The sequence below is a fragment of the Muntiacus reevesi genome, chromosome 10 (assembly GCF_963930625.1).
Source record: "Muntiacus reevesi chromosome 10, mMunRee1.1, whole genome shotgun sequence".
Classification (NCBI taxonomy): domain Eukaryota; kingdom Metazoa; phylum Chordata; class Mammalia; order Artiodactyla; family Cervidae; genus Muntiacus; species Muntiacus reevesi.
In genome coordinates, this window is record NC_089258.1 from 55170477 (window position 1) to 55195531 (window position 25055).

The 25055-nt window shown below is 39.2% G+C and overlaps 1 protein-coding gene across 3 annotated transcripts in view; it reads left to right on the forward strand.

The window, feature by feature from the left end:
* Window positions 1-1043: 1043 nt before the first annotated feature.
* TENM3 (teneurin transmembrane protein 3) overlaps window positions 1044-25055 on the forward strand; it is a 442567-nt gene continuing 418555 nt past the window's right edge. For all 3 annotated transcript variants that reach the window (XM_065946684.1, XM_065946685.1, XM_065946686.1), the window contains exon 1: window positions 1044-1284. In XM_065946684.1, coding sequence (XP_065802756.1) covers window positions 1053-1284 — 232 coding nt within the window. In that variant the 5' untranslated portion in view covers window positions 1044-1052. The remainder of the gene's footprint in view (window positions 1285-25055) is intronic.

Below are 25055 nucleotides of genomic sequence, written 5' to 3' on the forward strand. Positions count from 1 at the left end.
AATTGCCTTAAATATCAAGATAGTGTTGCTTCAATTCACTTTCTCAAGAGGCAAATGCTTTTGGAGGAGAGGAATTAGGAGAGAAGGATCCACTTTTGCCACCAGTCAAGACATTTAGGTCCTTAAAACATGATACCTGTGCCCTCTGAATGAAATGTCTTTGTAAAAAAAGTAATAAAATAAATGTTCAGTGCACTTGACAAAGTTTCACTTCTAAGAAGCTCCCAATTTTCTCTTGCTCTTTAAAAAAAGATTAAAGAAATAAAAGTAGTATTTTTTTTTTAAGAAAAAGAAAGAAAAAGTTTTGTGAATAAAGAAAATGCAGCAGGAGAAAACTTTTCCATTGTGGAAAATTTAGAAAACATTGAGGCCAGTTTTTAGCTAGCTTCTGGATCAAGATTTGAGCTTGAGCTTATTTTGTGTGTGTGTGTGTGTGTGTGTGTGTGCGTATTAAGGTGATGGAGAAGGAAATGGCAACCCACTCCAGTATTCTTGCCTGGAGAATCCCATGGGCAGAGGAGCCTGGTGGGCTACAGTCCATGAGGTTGCAAGAGTCAGATATGACTTAGCAACTAGATCATCATTAAAGTGAAGATTCGATCTAGAAGCTTCAACAAGGACTCATAACACTCATTACCAGAAGGTGTGCCTCACCTGCTGATGAGACAGGATACCTTAAGCTGATTTCACCAGTGTTCACTTCTTGGGGAAAGTGAGTTTCCACAATATGCAATAACACCCTTCCCTCCCATCGTTCTCCAGGTTAAGGAGGCCTGTCGGTTTTTAGATGAATGTAATGCTGACAGAGGATGAGATGGTTGGATGGCATCACCAACTCAATGGACATGAGTTAGAGTAAGCTCCGGAAGTTGGTGATGGACAGGGAAGCCTGGCATACTGCAGTCCATGGGGTCGCAAAGAGTCGGACACGACTGAGCCACTGAACTGAACATCATGCCAACCTTTTATCTCCACAGGCAGACCACTGAGGATGGACCCCTGAGCCGACCCGGCCACAGCCAGGACTGATGTGCCCCGGGAAGGAATGAAGTATGGATGTGAAGGAACGGCGGCCCTACTGCTCGCTGACCAAGAACCGCCGGGAGAAGGAGCGGCGCTACACGAACTCCTCGGCGGACAACGAGGAGTGCCGGGTTCCCACGCAGAAGTCTTACAGCTCCAGCGAAACCCTGAAAGCCTTTGATCACGATTCCTCACGGCTGCTTTACGGAAACAGAGTGAAGGATTTGGTTCACAGGGAAGCGGATGAGTTCTCCAGACAAGGTAGGTAGGTCCTCGTCCCAGTGACACGGCGGGCACGCTCAGTTCGCGCTAACTTGCTGGTGTCAGGATGCCTTGATTATTTTCTTAGATTGATGTTCTAGCCTCTGATTCAGGTGATCCCACAGTCTTCCGCTTGAGAGGTGGAAAGCCTCCCACGGGCGTATGGAGCCCCAGACACAAGTCCTTCTTGCACACAGTCAGTGTTGGAGCTTAAACTCTCTGGGCTCCCTTCCACGCTCAGGAAGATGCTCACAGTGTTTTTCTAATTAGAGCTGGCTAAGGAGATCAGATGGAGAAGGAAATGGCAACCCACTCCAGTATTCTTGCCTGGAGAATCCCATGGATGAAGGAGCCTGGTGGGCTACAATCCACGGGGTTGCAAAGAGTCGGACACAACTGAGCGACTTAACTAACTAACTAAGGAGATCAGAACTGTCGGTGAGGAAACCCATCTTTATTCTTCCTCTTCATCATCTCCTGATCCATCCAGCCCAGCTGTTTCTGGCTGTTTATAGGAGAACCTGCTTCAGAAGAGTTCCATTTTCTCCCTCAAAGGCCATCTAGGTCATTAAGGTTAAAACATCCTAGTTTCCCATAATATAATCTATTATGGTTTGATCATTCACATTTATTTGTTGAACATTTTTACACTCTTGTTTTCTGCCTGCATGTTCAACCAGTGACACAGTGACTGCTGTAACTTGACCTCACAATCCTAACCCTTCTGATGTCTACCCATTAAAGACAGTAGCTTCTTTAAAGTTAGCATAAGTGTTAGTTGCTCAGTTGCTGACTCCGTTGGATCCCATGGACTGTAGCCCACCAGGCTCCTCTGTCCATGAAATTCTCCAGGCAAGGATACTGGGGTGGGCTGCCATTACCGAACAGGGAAATCTTCCTGACCCATGGAACAAATCCGGGTCTCCTGCACTGCAGGCAGATTCTTTAACATCTGAGCCCAGGAAGTGTATATAGAGACATTTTGTTTCTTCTAACATAGTCCTGAGATGTGTGCAATGTTACTGCTAATAAAATCTCCTTTCTCCTGCATTGTACATTTACCCATAGCTTAGCCTCACTTAGCAAATCGCATCAAGAAATGAGGGAAAATAAACTTAAAGAATATATTCATTCTTTTCCAATCACCTTACAGAAAGTGTGACTCAGTTTGATCCTGAGCAGGAACAAATTTCAGAAAAAGTAATAATCCAACAAACCATTCAAAAATTTGAAAATTTTCCACGTTTTTTTTTCTTCTCTGCATTGTGGAAAGAACCATCCTAACTAGATTGAAATAATGTTCCCTCACCTAAAACCAGTTTATGTCAAGAAGACTCATCTGATTTACCAAAGGGAGAATCCCCCCCCCCCCACTTACTGACTTACTAAGTTTTTTTCTCCCACCTGCCTTACTAATTACACATATCAAATTACATGAAAGAGGACAAAATTGCTTAACAGTTTTTTGTTTTTTTTTTTTTTTTTTTTTTGCTTAACAGTTTTAATCCAGTATTTAAGGGAAATATGGAACACATATTTGAGATAGGTACTCTTGCTAAATTAAGGGTCTTGAGCTCATTGTCCAATGGGCGATCATTCTAAACCCAATGTTTTGTTTCATGTTGTCTATACAGCTGCTGTAGATTATCAGGGTATATTTTTCACCAATTGCAAAAATAGATATTGTAGACATACAGGCAATGGGAACCTCGTGAAGTCTTGCCTTTTATAACAAAAATAACTGTTTAGTGACCTATTGGGAAAAAAATACCTTGTGGAATACTATTAGAGAAAACAGTTTCACATGTGGCATGATGCACCCAGGAAACACATCCCCACCCCAAGCAACCATTTAGTTTTGGCACAAACAAGGATGCTTAACAGGTTAGTTTCACCTCCCAGGCAGCATTAATCCAGTGCAGACTGTTGTTGATGACATGGTGAGACCATCTGTGGAAACCCTGGAACCTTAGACTTAGCGGACCAGGCAGTCCCATTACCCGGCGCCTGGCCAGCCAAGGACTAGTGCGGGAAAGGGGCTGAAGGAGACAGAGCTCCAGGCAAGCCGACAGAGGCCTCCTGTCAGGAGAGACTGAAGGAGGAGCAGTGAGAGGAGGCTTAGGAGCAGAAGTGAAAGGAAAAGCGAAAGTGCAGCGCATGCTGGTGCTACAGTGCACTCCACCTGTTCATAAATCAGATCGTATTAAAAACGTAAACGGAATGCACTGCTCTTCATAGCCAAGGCGTGCTGACTCCTTACCTCGAAGCTGGCTGTGTGCTGGGAGGTGTGTGCGCCGTCACTGGAGTCTCCCAGCGCCTTGGGAGCTGGGGCCTGAGAGCAGGACCCTTTCTCAAGTTGAGACAGGCAAGCCTGGAGCCTGAGATCCCATGGTCTGTGAGGGCCCCGCGGGGACTTGAACCCGGGGCTGTCTACCTCCAGCGCTCAGCTCAGGCTTCTAACCTCTGTGCATTTGCTAAAGCAGAAAGCAGGCAATTTAGTGTCATCCTTGCCCTACAGTTTTGTCAATTTTAGCCAGTTTTGATGGTACTAAAAGGAGGAGACTGTAGACATATGTAAAAAATAAATCTAATGTGATTTTGTGATTGGGTGGATAAGGATGTGGGGAGAACTATTGCAAATGATTTTTCTTTCCTGTGGTTTGATACAGGGAATGTTTGTAGCAGGAGCAGTAGATGAGGAAAGGAACAAGTCAAGTCTGCTCTCAGATTATGTTTCCTGAGCAAGAGTAATGAAACCTCCTTCCCAGCTTTCATTTTCTTTGAACCTGACAAATGTCAGTTTTTCCTCCCTGACTATTATGCTATGGGATTAATTATTTAATTGACAAAATGTGCTTCCTGCCACAGCTCTTGACATCATACACATAATAAAAATGAAAGATTAAAAATATTAATAGCAGCCAAAGATCATTGAACCCCTTCCAAAGAACTATGCTAATTGAGCTTGTCCATGGAGTTTTAAAACACCTTGTCAGTCCAAACCCACTTCTTTGAATGACACAGGAAAATGTGCCTTCAGCTGGAGGAAGGGATAAAGGGAGAACCCACTCCCACCCCCAGAGGTTCAGTGGTAAAGAATTCATCTTGCCAATGCAGGAGATGCAGGTTCGATCCCTGGGTTGGGAACAACCCCTGGAAAAGGAAATGGCAACTCACTCCAGCATTCTTGCCTGGGAAATCCATGGACAGAGGAGCCTGGTGGGCTACAGCCTATGGGGTCACAAAGAGTCAGATATGACTTAGCAACTAAACAACAACAACCCATTAATTCAATGACATAGAAAAATCAAATCTAGAAATACAATAATTTTAATCAACTGTAAAGGAAAACAAATATAATTTCCTTATTTTTATCAACCAATTTTATGGTCAATTCTCAAACTTGTTTTTAATCATTTTTATGGCTTTACTGACTGGCAGCTGACTATATTTTAATATGTTCTATTTAGATACTGTAAAGCTGAGGATGGCTTCCTTTTCACAGTAATGTGTAATCTGACTGGATCTTGGACAGGCCTCTTTCTGTCTCTCCTTTTAAATCTCTCCATGTGGTTTATTGGGTGATGGAAAGAGCTGTCCTTTTAGCAGCTGTGGAGCTCACTGTAGGTGTGTTGGAGTTTGGCTAATAGTGGGTTCTTTGGCATCTTGGATACTATTTTCTTTGATTTGTCTTTGAAGGGAATTTATCCCATCAGATGTGAGACATATTTCTTATGAAACAGCTGCATAAGATCATCCCCAGTTTTTAGAGAAGTGATAAAATATTTTCTTTTCAGCACTATGTACATTGCCTGTAATGTTCTTGACCACACGAGAAAGCTCATCAATCCAATGAGGAATGTTGGCCCTGAAGGTGAATTTTGAAATGAGGGGGCAACTGGAAATGGGAACACTTTTGTTCCACAGAACTATAAGCCTGAAAAAACAAAAGGAAAAAGAAAAACACCTCTAGGATAATCTTAACCCAAAGTGTTTATCTGTTAGTCAGGCATCGGGGTTGAGGTTGTGAATCTCAGGATTTTAAAATGAAAAGACTACATTTACTCTTCTTTTATACAGTGTCAGTGGGAAGGAAGGCTATCTGTTCTTACATCTGAAAAGCAGACAGCGTTATGTCTGTGTTTGTACCACACCTGAAATCAAAATAGAGAATCCACTTACAGTGTAGGGAAGGGAAGGATGGAGGTAGATGGACAGACCAGCACTCTCTGACTTCTGAGAGTGGCTCACATGCTTTCCTGACCACTCGCTTCTGGTCCCGGAAACTTTCCAGTCTCCTCACTGCTGCTTCGGGATTTGCCTTCTCTTCCTGCTCATCGTCAGCAAGGGTGCCCAGCAGCCCCCGGCTCCCACGAGGTGAGAAGTCATGTCCATGGATGACTGCTCACCTCGTAGCATGGCTGGTCCAAGGCCAGTAGGTAGGTCCCGCAAGCCCCGAAGCCTCCGCTGCACTTCCTTAGAGGGTTGCATCCTGAGTCCCAGTCCATCTTTTATACAGGATTCCAGATGCTAGCCCCTTCCATGACCAAACAGAATGCTCTTCTGTGAAAGAAAAGGACACTAGAGGGGCAGTGTGAGTCTCCCTGTAAATATGCATCCAGGATTCTGGAATAAGCCTGGCTCAAATGGTGCCTCATCTCCAGCCAGCTCTTTACCTCCCCTGGGCTGAGCAGTGACATGGGTGCAGATGAGGTCTAGAACCTTCTTCAGCTCCTGATGGTCAGAGCTGATGCGGGTGCTTTGCTAGTGGGGCCAGATGCAAGCTCCAAAGGGGCTGCAGCACTTTCAACAGACAGAGAGCAGAAAGACAACCCAGTGGGAGATGGCTTGAAGAGACAGTCCACAGAGGAGCAAATTCAAGTGGTCAGTGAACATATGAAGAAGTCATCAGTTTTCCTGTTAGTCTGAGAAAGGCAGTAGCCCGTCCTGAGTTCCCCCCTTTCAGGTCCCAAATGATGATGATAGAACAAATGTGAAATGTACAAGAACCACTATAATGGAAACCTTTAAAAAAGGACTAGAAATAAAACTCCTTCCCTATCAGCAAAATCCAGTAGCTGGAAGAAACTAGTAGGGAAATTAAGCGATCCAAAAATCCCATCCGAAGAGTGAGGGGAGGAACAGTTACAGAATAGAGCTTTAGTGGAGGGAATAATTTGCATTCTTGCGTTCATGCAAGAATGCTATCTTGCATTCGTGTAATAATGAAAAATAAGTATTTGAATATGAATGTCAGGAAAGGGAAGATAGTCATTAGTGACATGAAGAAAAGCACAATAGACTAATTAGCGGGGGGAAAAGGAATGAATAGCAGTCTGATCACTTTAGCAAAAACAGCTCCAAGGAAAAAGATGAAACGGGTAAAATCAGGAAAAACCATAAAACAAGATGGAAAAAGGGAACTCTATATATGACATATTACATGAAATGAAAACACACTGAATTTTGACAGAAACTATACAGCTAATTTATAAGTGTTACTGGTACTTATACAAAACAGACTTGAGAGGGTAAAAAGTGGTTGAGAATGAAGAGATAGATATAAAGAGATATTAGGTAAATACAAACAAAAAAGTAAAGTAGGAATGGCAGTATTAATATCGGGAAAGGTGGAATTGGCAATTAAAAATACTGAACAGGATAAAGAGGGCCAGTAAGTAAAAGACAAGAGACAAGAGGATGGGTGTTCTTAAATACATACATTAAACAACATAGTAGCTAAATTTACAAAGCAAAAGCTTTTGGGAGAAAGAAGTTTATTAAAACATACTTATTGTGGAATATTATAGTTCACCTTCTTCAGAAACAGATCTAAAAAGACCAGCAAATAGAAACTTACTATGTTTCTTTACTATGTACCTTAAGAAAGATGTGAGATATCTGAGGGGGGGGGGGGAAGAAACCAAAGGAAAATAGGAAGAAGTAGATGATCATGATAAATTAGAGACAAACAAAAAGTTGGTTATTTTAAAAGGCAAAGAAACCAGAAAGCATCTGATGGTCCTGGTTACAGATTAACAAGATCAAAAATAAGGAGAGATGCTGAAGACATTGTAACAATTAAAAGGATCAGCTCGGAACAACACATTTTTTTAAATCTAGAGAAATTTATTTTTTCTTAATAAAATATGATTGACCCCAAGTTATTTCAAAACAGGGAGAAAACTCATCAGAATTGATCATCTCAGAAGCGATTAGAAAGGTGATTAAAAGGGCCATCGTTAAAAAGTACCAGAGAGCTTCCTGTGGCTTTCCTGGTGGCTCAGCCTGTAAAGAGTCTGCCTGCGATGCCGGAGACCTGGGTTCAATCCCTGGGTCGGGAAGATCCCCTGGAGAAGGAAATGGCAACCCACTCTAGTATTCTTGCCTGGAGAATCCCATGGACGGAGGAGCCTAATTGGCTACAGTCCATGGGGTCACAGAGAGTCGGATTGAACTGAAGGACTCACTTTCACCAGCTAGGTTCCTAGTTGAATTTTATGTAATCTTCAAACTACAGGCAAGTGCAAAGTTCAGAAAGCTATTCAACACCAAAAAAAGAAAGAAAAGAAAGATGGAAAGCACTCAACTTCATATTGTGATATTGACCCAACTTAATAACAAAACTTAACTTAGTACAAAAAGAAGCTATCTAGACCAAAATTGCTTCTCAATATGGACGTAAAAATTCTAAATATTTGTATGTAAGAATCTAGAAATGAATAAAAGGATAATAGTCTGGACTAGGTTAATAATCAAGTGGTTACTAATCCTTGGTGGTGATGTAAGGATTTTTTTTCAATGTTAGGAAATCTATTAACATAATTAGATTAATAAATCAATGTAGAAAAGCATGATCTTATCACTAGATGATGAAATGGTTTGGGGTAAAAATTTTAAAGCTATTCCTTCTTAAAATAAAGCTCACTAAGTAAACAAGAAGGAAAAACACATAAATATGTTAGTTGTATAAGATAATCTATCAAAAAAATTGAACAGCATTTTAAAGGTAAGATCCTAGGACCATTTCCATTAAAGTCAGTAACACAAGAAAGATTCATCTACCCTCACAATTACTATGCAAAACCGTTTAGACTTTTTAGCAATTACATAAGAAAAGAAAATGAAACAATTAATATATATTTTGGGAAACATTGAAACTAGCACTTTTGTTGATTGACTTTGTATGTGCGAAAATCATTTGAAATAAAAAACATTAAATAATGTTTGAAGCAAATTGGTACTTGGATAAATAGAAGATAAATATATAGACCCCACTGGTAGTGTATATAGCATAATAGTTAAGAACATAGATTCTGGATCTAGATGATAAACGTTTCATACCCACACCTTCCATTTATTTAATTGCATGGCAACTTACCCAATTTTGGCCAAGTAACTTGCTTGAATGAATTACTTAGTTTCTCTGTACTTCAGTTTTCTTCTATGCAGATTGTGCTTTAGCTTTCAATCTATGGCTTATTAAGGATGAAATGAGTTAATATATATAAACTACTTACTAATAGAATAATTGTCTGATGCATGTTATATACCACTTCTACATATTTATTAAATAATCATTGGCTAAATTTGGAAGTCAGAAAAACTATCTTACCACAATGTCAACAAACACTATAAAGTTCTTTGAAATAAATTTTACAAGAGTTGTATGGGCCCTAATAAGAACAGATCCATAAATATTATTGTGAGACATAAAACAAGATCTGACTAAATGAAAAGAGAGTCAGTGTTTTCAGATGGGAAGATAGACATTATAAAAATATCAATTCTACCAAAGTAAATGCATAGAAGTCAAGGTTTATGTTTAATGTGAAAATGTGATCTTAAAATTTGTGTGGAAAAATAAATGTCAAATATAGCCAAAAATATATTCAAAAGTGAGAATAAAATGCCCTTACCATACATTTAAAAACATTCTAGGAAGCCATGTAATCACATCTATAAGATACTGGCATAAATAAAAACAAGTTGATCAGTGAAGTAGACTAAAATTTTAGAAATAGATCCTAGTATATAGAGAAATTTAGCATAAAACAAAAAATGGCTTTTCTATTCAGTGTAATTTGATAAATGGTGCTGGCACAACTGGCTATCCATCTGGAAGAATATAAAATTGGACCCATATCTTTCAGCATATTCAAAAATAAATTAAGATGGATTAAAGACAAATGTAAAAAATAAAGCAGTAAGAATTCTAGAAGTTCATTTGAGAGACTGAATACAGTAGGAATTACTTGATCCATTAGTAGCAGAAAGCTCCAAAAACAATGATTTAAACTCCTAACAGAATTATTTTCTAACAAAGCAAGAAGTCCAAAGGTAGATTGTCCAGGGTTCAAAGATGCCATCGAGGACCCAGATTATTTCTGCTTTTTTTTTTGTGCTCAGTCATCCTTAGCATGTGGCCTTTGTCCCACGGATCCCCAGATGTTTGCTGCATTTTCATATTCCTGTTGAAATAGAATAAAAGCAAAGATGAGAAGCACTCCTCTCCATTGGACTATTTCTTTTTACTCCCCAGAGACATCTTCCCGCATCTCTTTTTTCAGAACTGTTATACTTGGCTACACTTAGCTGCATGAGAAGAGGGAACATTTACTATTTTTGCCTTCCAGCTTCTTTAACAGAGGCAGGCAAGGAAAAAGTGGTTGTGAATCTATACAACCCGCCCCAGGGACTTTGTATACATCCCAAACATAGAGGAGACCATTCTCATAGATATAAAAAGTCCGGAAGAAAAGCCTTATATGATGATTTTTTATTTAAAATATTGCATATAAAATATAAATAAAAATAAGATACCATGAACAAAATTATTATGTTGGGAAATATGTTTTTAATCCATGTGACAGATAAAAGGTATATACACACACATATATATAATAAACGAAGAGTAACTTTGCAAATTGAAAACAGAAAGATCACCCAAGGGGAAATGGCTTGAATAGACAATTCACAGAAGAGCAAATTCAAGCGGTCAGTGAACGTATGAAGAGGTCATCGGTTTTCCTATTAGTCTGAGAAGGGCAGTAGCTCATCCCACGTCCCCCTGCATAGCTCGTGTCCTGGCTTCAATCACTGAGCATTCATGAACCAGATGACCACCAGTGATTTGCTCAGGACATTCCTCCCAGCTTGGTAAGCAGAAAATGAATGGGAGAAGCAACTGTTGTGACAGGTGTTCCTATTTGAAATTCTGAACACATTGGGGTTTTTTTGTTTTGTTTTTCAAAAAGGTAGGCTTGTACATTGAAGTCACACACTAGAGTGTTCTTCCATCCAGATGACTTAATACACTTGCATGTTTTATCTCGTCTTCCTCCGTATTGTTTTCATGGGAAAGTATATACTGATCCGTTATCAACTTCTAAACACCATACATGGATTCCTAAAGCAAGAACTTGCTGCACAACTGAAGTTTTGGCTTAGGAAGAAAGTAAAAAAAAAATTAGAGTTTGTATTTCAGTGGGGTTGTGAAAGGAAACCTGCCAGTTTTAAATCATCAAAGATCAAAGGCAAAGATCATCCTTGTCTTGGAACCACGGGAGTGGGAGGAAAAGCACCTTCCTAGACAGGCAGACGCTGTTGTTTATGTTCACTCTGTCCTGATGGTTGGTTTTTAATTCAGGATGAATTCCAGGCATGCTAGGAGCATGGCACGGTGTTTCCGATTCAGTTTAGGGGTGAAATGTAAACCAAATTTCCTGGTGCTAAAGGAAACTTTAATACCCTGTCATCCATACTTTTTTGGGGGATTTCCCTGGTGGCCCAGATGATAAAGAATCTGCCTGTAATGCTGGAGACCCAGGTTTGATCCCTGGGTCAGGAAGATCTCTTGGAGAAGGAAATGGCAACCCACTCCAGTATTCTTGCCTGGAGAATCCCATGGACAGAGGAGCCTGGCGGGCTACAGGGGTCCGTGGGGTCATGAAGAGTCGGACACGACTGAGCTAGTAACAAACATATTCCCATACTTTTACTAATGCTTAACTCTTCCTTTTCCTCCTTCTTGGACTCATTACACAGTTGTTCTCAGCTTTGTTTCATAGTTCACTGTGTTGCCTTCTTTCTGCCTCTGTGTAACCTTATGGTTGGGAGATTTCTGAGATCCTCTAAGTCCATTTTATAGATGAGGATGATAGAGATCTAGGCTTGTAAAAATGCTCACTCACTCAATAGCTGGTGAGTTCCAGAGCCAGAAATTGTTGTCATTCAGTCACCAAATTGTGTCTGACTTTGTGAACCCATGTCACCAAGCTTCCCTGTTCCTCACCATCTCCCGGAGTTTGCCCAAGTTCCTGTCCATTGAGTTGGTGATGCCATCCAACCATCTCACCCTCTATCACCCCTTCTGTCTTCAATCTTTCCCAGCATCACGGTCTTTTCTAATGAGTCAGCTCTTTGCATCAGGTGGCCAAAGTATTGGAACTTCAGCTTTAGCATCAGTCCCTTCAAGGAATATTCAGGGTTGATTTCCTTTAAAATTGACTGGTTTGATCTCTTTGCTTTCCAAGGGACTCTCAAGAGTCTTCTCCAGCACCACAGTTTGAAAGCATCAATTCTTCAGTGCTCTGCCTTCTTTATTGTCCAACCCTCACATCCGTAGATGACTACTGGAAAGACCATAGACTTGACTACATGGACCTTTGTTGGCAAAGTGATGTCTCTGCTTTTTAACACACTGTCTAGGTGTGTCACAGCTCTCCTTCCAAGAAGCAATCAATCATCATCTAATTTCACATCTGTGGCCACCATCTGCAGTGATTTTAGAGCTCAAGAAGAGGATATCTTTCTAGATATGCTTCTACCTTTTCCCCATCTTTTTGCATGAAATGAAGGGAGAGGATGCCATGATCTGTTGTTGTTTTTTTTAAATATTGAGTTTTAAGCCAGCTTTTTCACTCTCCTCCTTTACCCTCATCATGATGCTCTTTAGTTCCTCTTTGCTTTCTGCCATTAGAGTGGTATCATCTGCATATCTGAGGTTGTTGTTACTTCTCCCGGCAATCTTGATTACAGCTTGTAACTCATCCACCCTGGCATTTCACATGATGTGCTCTGCATATAAGTTAAATAAACCGGGCAACAATAAACAGCCCTGGTGTACTCCTTTCTCAATCCTTAACCAGTCAGTTGTTCCATTCAGGGTTCTAACTGTTGCTTCTTGACCCACATACAGGTTTCTCAGGAGACAGGTAAGATGGTCTGGTATTCCCATCTCTTTTAGAGTTTTCCACAGTTTGTTATGATCCACACAGTCAGAGGCTTTAGCGTAGTCAATGAAAGAGAGAGAGATGTTTTTCTGGAATTCTCTTGCTTTATTTATGATCAATAGAATGCTGGGCATTTGGTCTCTGGTTCCTCTGCTTTTTAAAATCCAATTTGAACATCTGGAATTTCTTGGTTCATGTAATAGTGAAGCCTAACTTGGAGGATTTTACTTACTAGCGTGGGAGATGAGTGCAATTGTCTTGTGATTTGAACATTCTTTAATACTGCCCTTCTTGGGAACTGGGATGAAGATTGACCTTTTCCAGTTCTGTGGCCACTGCTGAGTTTTCCAAATTTGTTAACATATTGAGTGCAGCACTTTAATAGCATCATCTTTTAGGATCTGAAATAGCTCTGATGGAATCCTGTCACCTCACAGCTTTACTGTCAGCAGTGCTCCCTAAGGCCCACTGGACTTCATCCTCCGCAATGTCTGGCTCTGAGTGAGACGACACCAACGAGGTCATCCAGGTCTTTAAGATTTTTTCTGTGCAGCTCTTCTGTGCGTCCTTCCCATCTCTTCTTGATCACTGTGGCATCTGCATCTATCAGGTTCTTTACCATTTCTGTCCTTTATTGTGCCCATCTTTGGAAGAAATGTTCCTTTGATGTTTCCAATTTCCTTAAAGAGATCTCTAGCCTTATCCTTTCTGTTTTGCAAGAAATAGAGTCAAATCCTGTCATTTATCTACTCTACTCTTTCACCATCTAGCTTTTATGAATAAACCAAACCATCCTAGGAAAACCATAGTAAAAGCCTTGAATGTGCTTGAAACCTTGAAGTAAACATAGATAGGTTAGAGAGGTCATAAAAGGACAAAACATAAAAGAAAAAAAATTGGATTTCATCAAAATCAAAACTTCTACTTATGAAAAAAATACCTTTCAGAAAATGAAAAGGCAAGCTGCATTTTACATAGTTTTGCATATTTATGTATGTATGCATGTGACAAATAAATGTACCTTTATATATATATGTATATTGACATATGCATACATATATGCCTATATATGTTGTATATGTCAAATGACTCATATCTAGAATATATAAAGAGCTTCTATAAATCAGTAACAAGATTAGTAATGCAATTTAAAAATGGACAAAATTATAACAGAAACTATGCAGATGATACACAAATGTCTAATGAACACATGAAAAAGTGTTCAACATCATTAAGCCATCAGGGAACTGAAAATTAAAACTACAATGAAATACTACCACTCACCCACTAGAATGGCTAAAATTAAAAAGATTCATAGCACCAAATATCAGTGAAGATGTGGAACAAATGAATTCTCATACATTGTTGATGGGAATGTAAAATGTAAAATGGCAAGATTTATTTAGAAACTGGCAATTTCTTACATAAAGTTAATAACATCTTCCCTTTTTCCGAACAATTCATTTCCTAAGTATTTACATAAAACAAATGAAACTTTATTTTCACGGTGACTTTATTCATAATGAGCCCAAACTAGAATGACCAAGTGAAATTATGTGACAAATTGTAGTATATTTATGCAATAGATGGATCTTCCTGGTAGATCAGCTGGTAAAGAATCTGCCTGCAATGCAGGAGACCCCAGTTCGATTCCTGGATTGGGAAGATCCACTGGAGAAGGGATGGGCTACCCACTCCAGTATTCTAGGGCTTCCCTTGTGGCTCAGCTGTAAAGGATCCATCTGCAATGTGGAAGACCTGTGTTCGATCCCTGGGTTGGGAAGATCCCCTGGAGAAGGGAACAGTTACCCACTCCAATATTCTGGCCTGGAGAATTCCATGGACTATATAATCCATGGTATTGCAGCATTGGACATGACTGAGCTACTTTCACATGTAATAGGACACAGCTTGGTAATACCAAAAATGAATTACTGGTACAAGCAACAGTGAGGAAGAACCTCAAAAATATTCCATTAAGTGAAAGGATTCAGAGCAGATACTGCATGACTCTGTTTATATTAAGAGTAAGAACACACAAAACTCAAACTCATCTGTAGCAAAAAGAAATCAGAACGGTGGTTGCCTGTGAAGATGGGGATTGACTGTATGGGATGCAGGAAGGAACACTGTGGGCACGAGGGAGAGTGCTGTGTTTGGTTTGGGTTCGTGGTAGATGCATCTGTTGAAACTCACTGAAGTATCCATTTGAAATTTGTGTATTTCACTGCATGTAGAATTTACCCAAGCAGTGACAATTTTTAAATTGTTACTGTCCAGGAGCTAAGTCATGTCCATCTCTTTGCGACCACATGAACTGTAGCACCTCAGGCCTCCCTGCCCCTCACTGTCTCCTGGGGTTTCCCCAAGTTCATTCCACTGAATGGGTGATGCTCTCCAACCATCTCATCCTCTGCCACCCTCTTCTCCTTTTGCCTTCAATGTCAAAACCCAAAACTGGACATTTCAAACACCTGTAGTTGCATGTGGGAAGCTTGGGTTTACATTCTCCTTTCATCCTGCTTCAGCCATTTCATTTGACCCTGGGACTGTCACATTGTCCCCACTGAGCCACAAGCACAGTCCTCATAAAAAACACCTCTGCTGCCAATCCGTCGCAGTGTTTTGCTGAATAAAGACATTTTGGTCACTAAGATTATAGCATTCCCAACCTATCCAGGCTTCCCTGGTAGCTCAGTCGGTAAAGAACCCACCCGCCAATGCAGAAGACTCAGGTTTGATCCTTGGGTTTGGAAGATCTCCTGGAGAAGAAAACAGCAACCCAGTCCAGTATTCTTGCCTGGAGAATCCCAGGGATAGAGGAGCCTGGTGGGCTATTGTCCACAGGGTTGCAAAGAGCCAGGCATGACTGAGCGACTCACACTAATCTCTAACACACTCACCTATCCAGGACTGTGCTGAGGGAGAAAATGAAGAGTTGGTGGCACGTGGTTAGAACCATGCCTTTCAAATATTTTCATCCACTTCTAAATAGAAAAAAGAAAGCCCAGTTTTAGTGCTTGGATATAGATTGCAGTTTTTGACAGTTTTATTGTTGGAATTCACTAAAATGATAAATAACTTTAAAGTATTTCCCCATATTGTGTGTTCCAGATAGGTCAAAAGAATTAAATTCATATTTCTTCAATGTAGGTCATGAAATATGCACATATTATTTTAGAATATCACTAATAGCACTGAAAAGATGTAAGAGCAGTATTAATAACTCTGCTGATTGCAATACTAATTGTGTGTCTCTCTGTACTATTTTATCCTGCTCTCAAAGTGAAAAGAAATACATCCATTTTTTCCTACTCTTCTTATTTTTATTTTGTTTATTTGTATTTTTTGCATTCTGAAAATCAATTAACAGTCAAGCATCTTGGAAATTGTGAAAGAGGAGAATTTGAGAGCCAAGAGCAAAACGCTTTTAAAGACTGAGATTTCGTTTGGTCTTGGATGCCATTATAGTGAATAATGGGAACTGAGCCTAGACTTCAAAAGAAATATGACCATATGGTCTTACCATTCAGCACTTAATGCTGCTATGAATTTCAAGTTCTACCCCAACTTTTCATTTCCCCAGTGTTCCCCCTCACCTCTGTCATCTTATAAAAACGAGAGGAATCTGAAACCCTTTTCCACGTTTTCTGAAAAACTTCCTGGTGCTGAGAAAAACCCTTTTCTTTCTGAGAGTAGGGTTTCATAAAGAAGGACAAAAACCTGAAACATTCATCAGATCCCCTAGGCTAATCACCGCGTCTCCAAAGTTTTTCTTCCTTTTAAATATGAACTCCTTAAAATGATTCGTTTAGAGATCAACATGATTAATCCTTCTCAGTCCCTACAAATGTCAGCAGTGGGATTAAAGGATTTAGCTGGCCGTGTTTACTCAACCTTAAATTTCTGTATTTAAAGACATGAGTTAAATAGCTCTAGTTTATCACTGTTTCATGTGAGCGTTGTCCTCTTTAGCTCCCTCCTTTAGCTCCCCTGCCTAACCGATTGTTAACTAATTTTGGCTGTTAAGTAGGTAAGTGCCTCTTTCAGGCTTGGCAACCAACCTGCTTTGTAGATTACCTGCCAGAAGGTGTGAGTAGATAGACATAGCTTATAGCCCTCCTCCGGACACAGTGGGGGTAATCCTCTCCCCCCGCCTCAGCCTTTATTGGTCTGATGTCCTGAGCCCCAGATGACTGCTAAACTTGTATCCGGTTCCTTGCCACGTTGCCAATTTTGATTCCACATTGTGAGTTAGCATGGTGCCGGTTCAGTCACAATTATTAAACACCTGCTGCTTCATGCCAAACTGCACACATATTTATACCAACACCTACTGCCGTCTGATCATCAGATACCAGCAGATATGTTGTAGGCGTATTATCATTCATCGTTGGGTCTTGAGTTGTTCTAAAGAAATAATTACTAAGTGAAAAATAAAAAGCAAATTCATTTTCAGAACACTTTTGAGAAAAAAAATTAAGTTTACAGTTATCGACCTCATTCCAAATGGTTGCTAATGTCAGAATTGCACTGTTTTGCACTTGGGAATCTAAATCCTTCATGGTACATGCTTAAGAAGATGCTCTTTCTTTGTAAGTCAGCAAACACACAACCTAATTTTTCTCCTTTGAGCCACTAAACCTTCTCTTCAGCATCCATATGTTTGTCCTCCCCTGGAGGCTTCACAAATCTTATCTTGAAGAAAATGTGTATTCTCTGGGGCCCTTCATGCTAATCCTGCTTTCCCTGCTTGCAAGTACGCTTGGGGTTTTCCCTCCTCAGCGTCTCATCAAGCTCCCTGTCCAGGCTCAGCCACACACTTCCAGTGACAGAGGTGCCGTTCACAGCTGAGTTGTGGATGAACGCTGACGGGGTGGCCTGCCAGGGCTTCCGTTAGACCCGTGTTCTGAGTAATAGATTGGGTTATAAACAGGCTGTGTCACGGTCATTTCCTCTGTCCCCTAGAAATTTGAGACTACCGTTACCTGTTCTAGGTGTTAATATCTTATGAATAGGTAAATTGAGAAAGTGATGAATACCATTGAAGATATTTATTTTTTATAGTCAGCAAAATAGGGAGGGAAAGTTAAAATATTTAGTGGGATTTTAAGTTAATTTTTCAAATGTGTTAATCATTTTGGGTAGGGTTTTGTAAGTAAAGGTTTATACCCTCTTTGAAATCTCTATTGCATGTTCAAGGATGGGTATTCTGTTCAAATAGTGACAAATTTAACAGAAGGAAGCTTGGAGTGTCCTATAAAATATGCATTAAAACTTAAAGGGGAAAAATTTCCATGCGTTTATTTTATTCTGTGATCTTAACCGTTTACAAACACAGCATGGGAACTCCAGATAAGATGGTGGTAACACAAGTCCACTTGTTTCAAATAAGAGATGTTTGTCCAATTCGTAGATTTGTGTCATGGCTCCACTCTTGAGGATGGTCACTCCATATCTGAGAACAGATAATTCTGTCCAAACTGACAACAACCAAGGAAAATAGTTAAAGACAGTTATAGGTTATTGTATCCCTGTGTATTACATTTGTATTGATTCTTCTCTCCATTTCCTGTGCTCAGTTTTGGGGCTTGTTACTACAGAAAAAAAAAAAAGATGCCTATTCTCCTTTTAAAAAAAGCCCATCTATGATGAAGGGAAGAATTGAAGTAAAAGAAAAACATTGCTCCCATATTTCTTACACAGCTTCATTTCTTTACAGTAAATAAGGAAGGATTTTTAAAACCCAGTTTCTCCAAGAGAAGATAGCTGATTAATTTCTAATTATTGAATAAGAGCTGTTAAACAGAAACTCAAGAAAATATGTCTTTTTTAAGAAAATACTTTCATTTTTCTTTCTTGTAGTTAATACAAATTATCAGGCGAAGTAAAAATTCAAAACTATAAAATAGAAAATTACTGATTTCCTTCACAGCTCCTTCTGTATGATCCAACATCAAAGTTATACAACCTCCTCACCTTCATTCATGCTCCAAACTGTACACATCTATTTAATTTGTTGATTCTCTTTCTTAGTTTCCAAAAATGGGATCATATTTATACACACTACTTTGCAACTTGTACTTTTTTACTTAAAATATATATAATAGGCTTCCCTCCCAGAACAGAAGATATAGGTCCAAACCCACTCTTTTCTGCTAGCCATGTAGTTCTCCATGAAAGAAATATATAACTTATTTAGCCATTCCCTTTCTGGTAAACATTCCAGTTATTTTAATTTTTGCAGCAATGTCATAATGAAAATTATTTGTATATGTATATATATGTTTAAGATTAGCTGATTTTATTTCTCTAGGATATAGTCTCAGAGGCAGACTTTATGAGCTAAAGAGTATTTTAACTTTAATAGAAAAATGCATTTGAAAATTAAACCAGTATATTAGAAGACAAAGAAAAAATAATAGAATAATGTAATAATGAATTTGTGTAGCAGACCCACAGAATCCACTGCTTTTTAAGAGAACATGATGCTTGGTTCCAGGACAAATTTTATTACCAATGACCTATAGTCCATCCCCTCACTGCAAGTTTGCTGTATGGTATACACACTTGCAGTGTGGTATAAAAGAAAACCAACAGGTTAAAACAGGTGTTGGTGAAGTTATATAGAAACTGAAACCCTCACACATTGGTGAGGGTGTAACATGGTGCTGCCACTGTGGAAAACAGTCTAGAAGTTCCTGAAAATGTTCAACATACAACTACATACAAGAAGACCAGCAGTGCCTCTCATAGGTGTAGACACAGAGGAATGAAAACATGGTATTCCATAGTAGCATTTTCCTAATAGCCAAAAAAATGGAAACGACTCACATCTCCATTCCCTGATGAACAGAGAAAGAGAACGTGATATATTCATACAATGGAGTATTATTTGGCCATAAGAAGAAATGAGTACTGATACATGCTATAATATGTGTGGATCTTGAAAACACTATGTTAAGTGAAAACAGCTGGTCGCAAAAGTCTACATGTTATAGGGCCCCTTTTCTTTGAAATGTCTAGAATAGTCACTTCTGTGGTGAGACAGTGTTTTAGTACTTGCCTAGGGCTGGAGGGGTTGGGGGGGCAAGAGGAAAAATAGGTGACTGATAATTGGTACAGAGGGTGATAAAAACATTATAAAATTGATCGTGATGATAGCTGCACACCACCATGTGCGTACTAAAAACTATTGACTTGGACACTTTACATAGGTTCATTGTATGGTTTGTGAGTTCGTGTCTCAGTAAAGCAGTTTTGGAAAAAAGAACAAGCAGGTGAAAGAGAAAAAAGGGACAGCTCTAGACATTCGAGCATCTAGACATAAGCAGGAAGAGAAGACTCGAGTTCCCAAGTTAGGGCACCCTCCCCCGGCTTCTGCAGTCACCGCAGATGATGAGGCTAGCTCCTCGTGCAGAGCTGTTCTCTTGTCAGCTCACTCAGACACAGCAGATGTCTTGGCTATTGACGGCCATCCCTGCATTGCAGCTTTGAGAAATGCCTTCCTGGGCTTCCCTGGTGGCTCAGTGATAAAGAATCTGCCTGCCAGTGCAAGAAACACGGGTTCGATCCCTGGCCCGGGAAGATCCCACACGCCACAGAACAACTAAGCCCATGCACCCCAACTCTTGAGCCTCTGCTCTAGAGTCCAGGGGCTGCAGCTGCTAAAGCCTGGATGCCTAGAGCGTGTGCTCGGCAACAAGAGAAGCCAGCGCAGTGAGAAGCCTGCACACCGCAACTAGAGAGGAGCCCCCACTCACCGCAACTAGAGAGGAGCCCCCACTCACCGCAACTAGAGAGGAGCCCGCGTAGCCACAAAAACCCAGCATAGTCAAAAATAAATAAATAAATAAATGCATTTTTTTAAAAAAGAAAAACCCCCTCTTGCTCAGATTAGGTTCTAGACACTGGTTAAGAAAAGGCCATTTTGCAAGCCCCTGTCCTTTTACTAAAGAGATGCCTACGCTTGGGTTCCAGCCTCATCTGAAGTTATTTGTTTTCACACAGTCCTTTCTACTTTGCCACATGCCCTCATTCATTTTTCAAAGTGTGAACCTTTTTTTTTTTAATGATGCAACTTGCCTAAACTGTTTATTCAGTTTTTCTTTTATAGATTTTTCAAATTTATGAGTGTCATAAAACAAAAGTGCCTAATCTAGTCCAAGCTAACCTTGCCTTTTAATCACAAGAAATTTCATCCTCAGGTACACTTTATTCTTGCTGCAATTTATTATTTTGGGACTGTTTCAAATTGTAATGGGAAACTCTGTGGTTGGCCTTGCTGATCAAGGTTATCAAAATTCAATGTGCAGGAGATAAATACTGATTTCATCGGACTCAGCCAAAAAGAATTAATATAAAGACTCAGAGGGCAAAGAAAGAAATTAAAGTAATGGTATTAGAACCATTGCAAAGAACACAATCTGAAAAAACAAAAAAGCATGGAAAATAAGAATAAAGGTATCCTCATTTCTTTAAGGTTATTTGAAGCCAAAGATGACTTTAAGCAAGATGGTCATGTTTTTAGTCTGGTTCCAGAGCATCTTTGCTGCCTTTCTCTGCCTGTCTCTTTCCACTCCTCCACATTGACTTAAAGTCTTGCCTGAACAACTGCACCTGAGCCCCAAACTCCCAGCTCCATGGTGCCTCAGCCAACTGCCTCTTCTCCCGATCAGGAATCCTTCTTTTCCTCTGTCTTCCTTCTGTTTGTTGAAAGTGGCTGTGCTTTCCATTAGTATATCCCATCCTGCTAAACATTGCTCACCTGTAGGAAAAAAAAAAATAGCTTAATTTATTCTACCTTAATAACTAAAACTCCCCAGATATGTTTGCATTAAAATGAGGGATCCTACAAGCAAGACTCCTTAACCTAAAGGAGAATCAACAATAATGGAATTTGAAGCACTGGGTACAAAGAGTTTTGATTGAAGGAAAAGTCAACTCTAGTGGTGATGTGGCTCTTCTAAAATTATTTGAAAGCAATCCTCTCCCTCCCCTCAAATTATACATTTCTCTATCATTATTACATTTGTCCAGATGTTTACTTTTTGTCATTTTTCATTCTGCTCCCCTTTATGCTGGTCTCATTTACGTAAAGCATCATTTTAGAATACTTAACATTTTTAATTTTTAGAATTTTTTAAATTGAATGAAAGATTCTTTAATTCCGTAACGCTTGACAGTTTTTCAAAAGATTCACATATGCAATTCCATAATAACCCTTTTTTGTCCTCTCTTCCCTATGTTGTCTCCCCCCTCTTTCCCTCTTCCCACCGGTAACCACTAGTTTGTATCCTATAGCGGTGAATCTGCTGCTTTTTTGCTTTATTCACCAGTTTGTTGAATTTTGTAGATTCCACATGTGATGTCATACAGCATTTGTCTTTCTCTGTTTGACTTATTTCACTTAGTATAATGCCCTTCCAGTCCATCCATGTTGCTGCATATGGCAAAATTTCCTTCTTTTTTTATGGTTGAATATTATTCCATTGCATATATGTATATGTATGTGTCTGTGTGTGTGTGTGTGTGTGTGTCTGTGTGTGTGTATTTATACTGCAGCTTCTTTAGTCATTGATCTGTTAATGGACACTTAGGTTGCTTCATACTTTGGCAATTGTAAATACATTGCTATGAACATTGAGATGCATGTATATTTTTGAACTAGTATTTTTTCTTAATATATACCCAGGAGTAGGATTGCTGGGTCATATGGAGTTCTATTTGTTGTTTTTTTGAAAAATCTCTGTATTGTTTTCCACAGTGGCTGTGCCAATGTACGTTCCCACCAACGACATAGGAGAGGCTTTTTTCCCCTCCCACATCCTAACACTTGTTATTTGTGTTATCTGTGATGATAGCCATTCTGGCAAGTGTGAGGTAGTATCTCACTGTAGTTTTGGTTTGCATTTCCCTGATGTTTAGCAAGGTTAAACATCTTTGGCCATCTGCATTTCCTCGTTGTAAACAAATGACTGTTCAGTTCTTCTGCCCATTTTTAAATCAGGTTGTTTGTTTTTTTGATGTCAAATTGTATGAGCTGTTTATATATGTTGGAAATTAATCCCTTGTTGGTCATATTGTTTGCAAGGAACTTCTCCATTCATTAGGTTGTCTTTGTTTTGTGGATGGATTCCTTTGCTCTACAAAAGCGTAAAAAGCATCTCCTAAACCGAGTCATGATGGCCCTGAAAAATGAAGAAATGGAGTGGTAAATGATAGAATCCATAAGTAGCCTAAACTTAGGTTCATTGGATTTCAAGTTTAGTGTTCTTTCCCAAGAAAGCAAAGGCAGACTTAATTTAGTAAGGAATCTAACACCTTACTTTATAACTTGCATTTCAGAAACAGCCCTTAAGAATTTGAATCATTGCGAGACCTTGGTTTCAGAGGGTTGGATGCTTAAGGAGTTTGGGATGCACATATCAATTCGTAGGGATGATGCCCTAGCTATTTATCTGCGAAGTGAACTGTGTTTGTATACCCAGATAACAAATAATCAAGATTGCCGTTTTCTGCTTTCCTTCACTCCATAGATTTTTGCATGAAGATGGCAATAGTGTGAGAAGTCAATAATGTGGGGAATTTTTCGAGTTACATTTCAGAGATTAGAAACAGAGTTCTCACTGTCTTTTAACTTGTCTCTGATTTTTATTTTCCAACGTGGGAACCTCCCACAGGAAAGATGCACAGGATCTTACCATTCATTCTCACACTTGAAAAGTTATTTTGGAAACTCAACATGTTTGGCGGTGATGTTTAACTGTCTTACACGCTTTCCTCCCTCTCCATTTTAAAGGTGATGTAATAGGAATGGATAAGCTCGTTCACATTAACCATCCATTACATTCCTTTAACTCTCCATGACATTGACCTTTTTTTGGATTTGCTTTCATAAGTACAGTCCACACTAGTTCTTTGAAAAGAACTGTGTCTTACCTCATTAAGCTTGCCCGCTTTGTCACTGTTCAGTGGGTTCTTATTCCCTCCTTTTTATTTTTGCTGTTTTCTTTTTGACATACTTTTTGGTACAGATACGTATTCATGTCTCTCTGAGATAATTTGTAGCTAATTGTAGCAACAAATTTTCATTATTTATGAGTGTCATTGTCAGAATCCATTTGGAAGTCTGACCGAGATAAGGCAGATTTCTCCTTCTGATCTGACCATGGCCATAAAGCAGTGAACCACTCTGGTTAAAATGGGCTGAGTGCTGGAGGGTGCTAATATTTTTACAACCAAATATTTACTATCATGTGCATTATGTTTGATTCATTTCCTAGAAGAGTCAAGACATTATTTTATTACAAATAATTTATGACCCACTCTTTTAAAAAATGTAATGTATGTTATTTCTCATACCAGCCAATTAACTTTAAAGTGTTCGTGAATAGGTAAGAGAGGAAAGTGGGAAAATGAAAAGGATGAGTAAAATAAATGCTTAATATTCTTAAAAGGTTGGTATTATAGAGTAGCATTGAAATCACTCTTGGTATACTATTATTCTTTTCCTGTATTTTGATTCTAGTTGATATCTAAATCTCAGATTCTACCATGCTAATGAGACAGGCAATAGAAGGCCCATATGCACACATCATCTAAGCAAACAGTTTTCTCTCTCTTCTCACCCCTGGTATCATAAAACATAGGTGAAATTTCAAGAGTAAACACAGGATTGGAAAAGCCATTAATAATGGCAGTCATTTTAAAGTGTCACCTAATTTAAACACTTTTGCTTTAAGTTATTGCAGTGTCATGAGTTTTATTATGCTCAATTTATTAGTGAAAACCTTCAGGGTTCACAACCATTTATTTTTCAGGGAACTTGATTTTATCATTAATTTTTAAATACAGAATACTCCTACTTTATTTTTTAGAGTGCACTTTATTTGCACGAATTGGTTTACTTCGATCAATACAGATGTTTCTAGGTGTTTATTAAAGCAGAAGTCAGATATCTGCACACTGTCAAGACTTTACACTCCAAAAGATAGTGTATGTTTATACACAAACACACAATATGTTTATTGGTTGTTAAGTGTTAAGTGGAAAAGTATAATAAAGACTGCCCAACTTACACTGTTGGTGGGAATGCAAACTAGTACAGCCACTATGGAAAACAGTGTGGAGATTTCTTTAAAAACTGGAAATAGAACTCCCATATGACCCAGCAATACCACTCCTGGGCATACACACTGAGGAAACCAGATCTGAAAGAGACACGTGCACCCCAATGTTCATCGCAGCACTGTTTATAATAGCCAGGACATGGAAGCAACCTAGATGCCCATCAGCAGACGAATGGATAAGGAAGCTGTGGTACATATACACCATGGAATATTACTCAGCCATTAAAAAGAATTCATTTGAATCAGTTCTAATGAGATGGATGAAACTGGAGCCCATCATACAGAGTGAAGTAAGCCAGAAAGATAAAGACCATTACAGCATACTAACACATATATATGGAATTTAGAAAGATGGTAACGATAACCCTATATGCAAAACAGAAAAAGAGACACAGATGTACAGAAC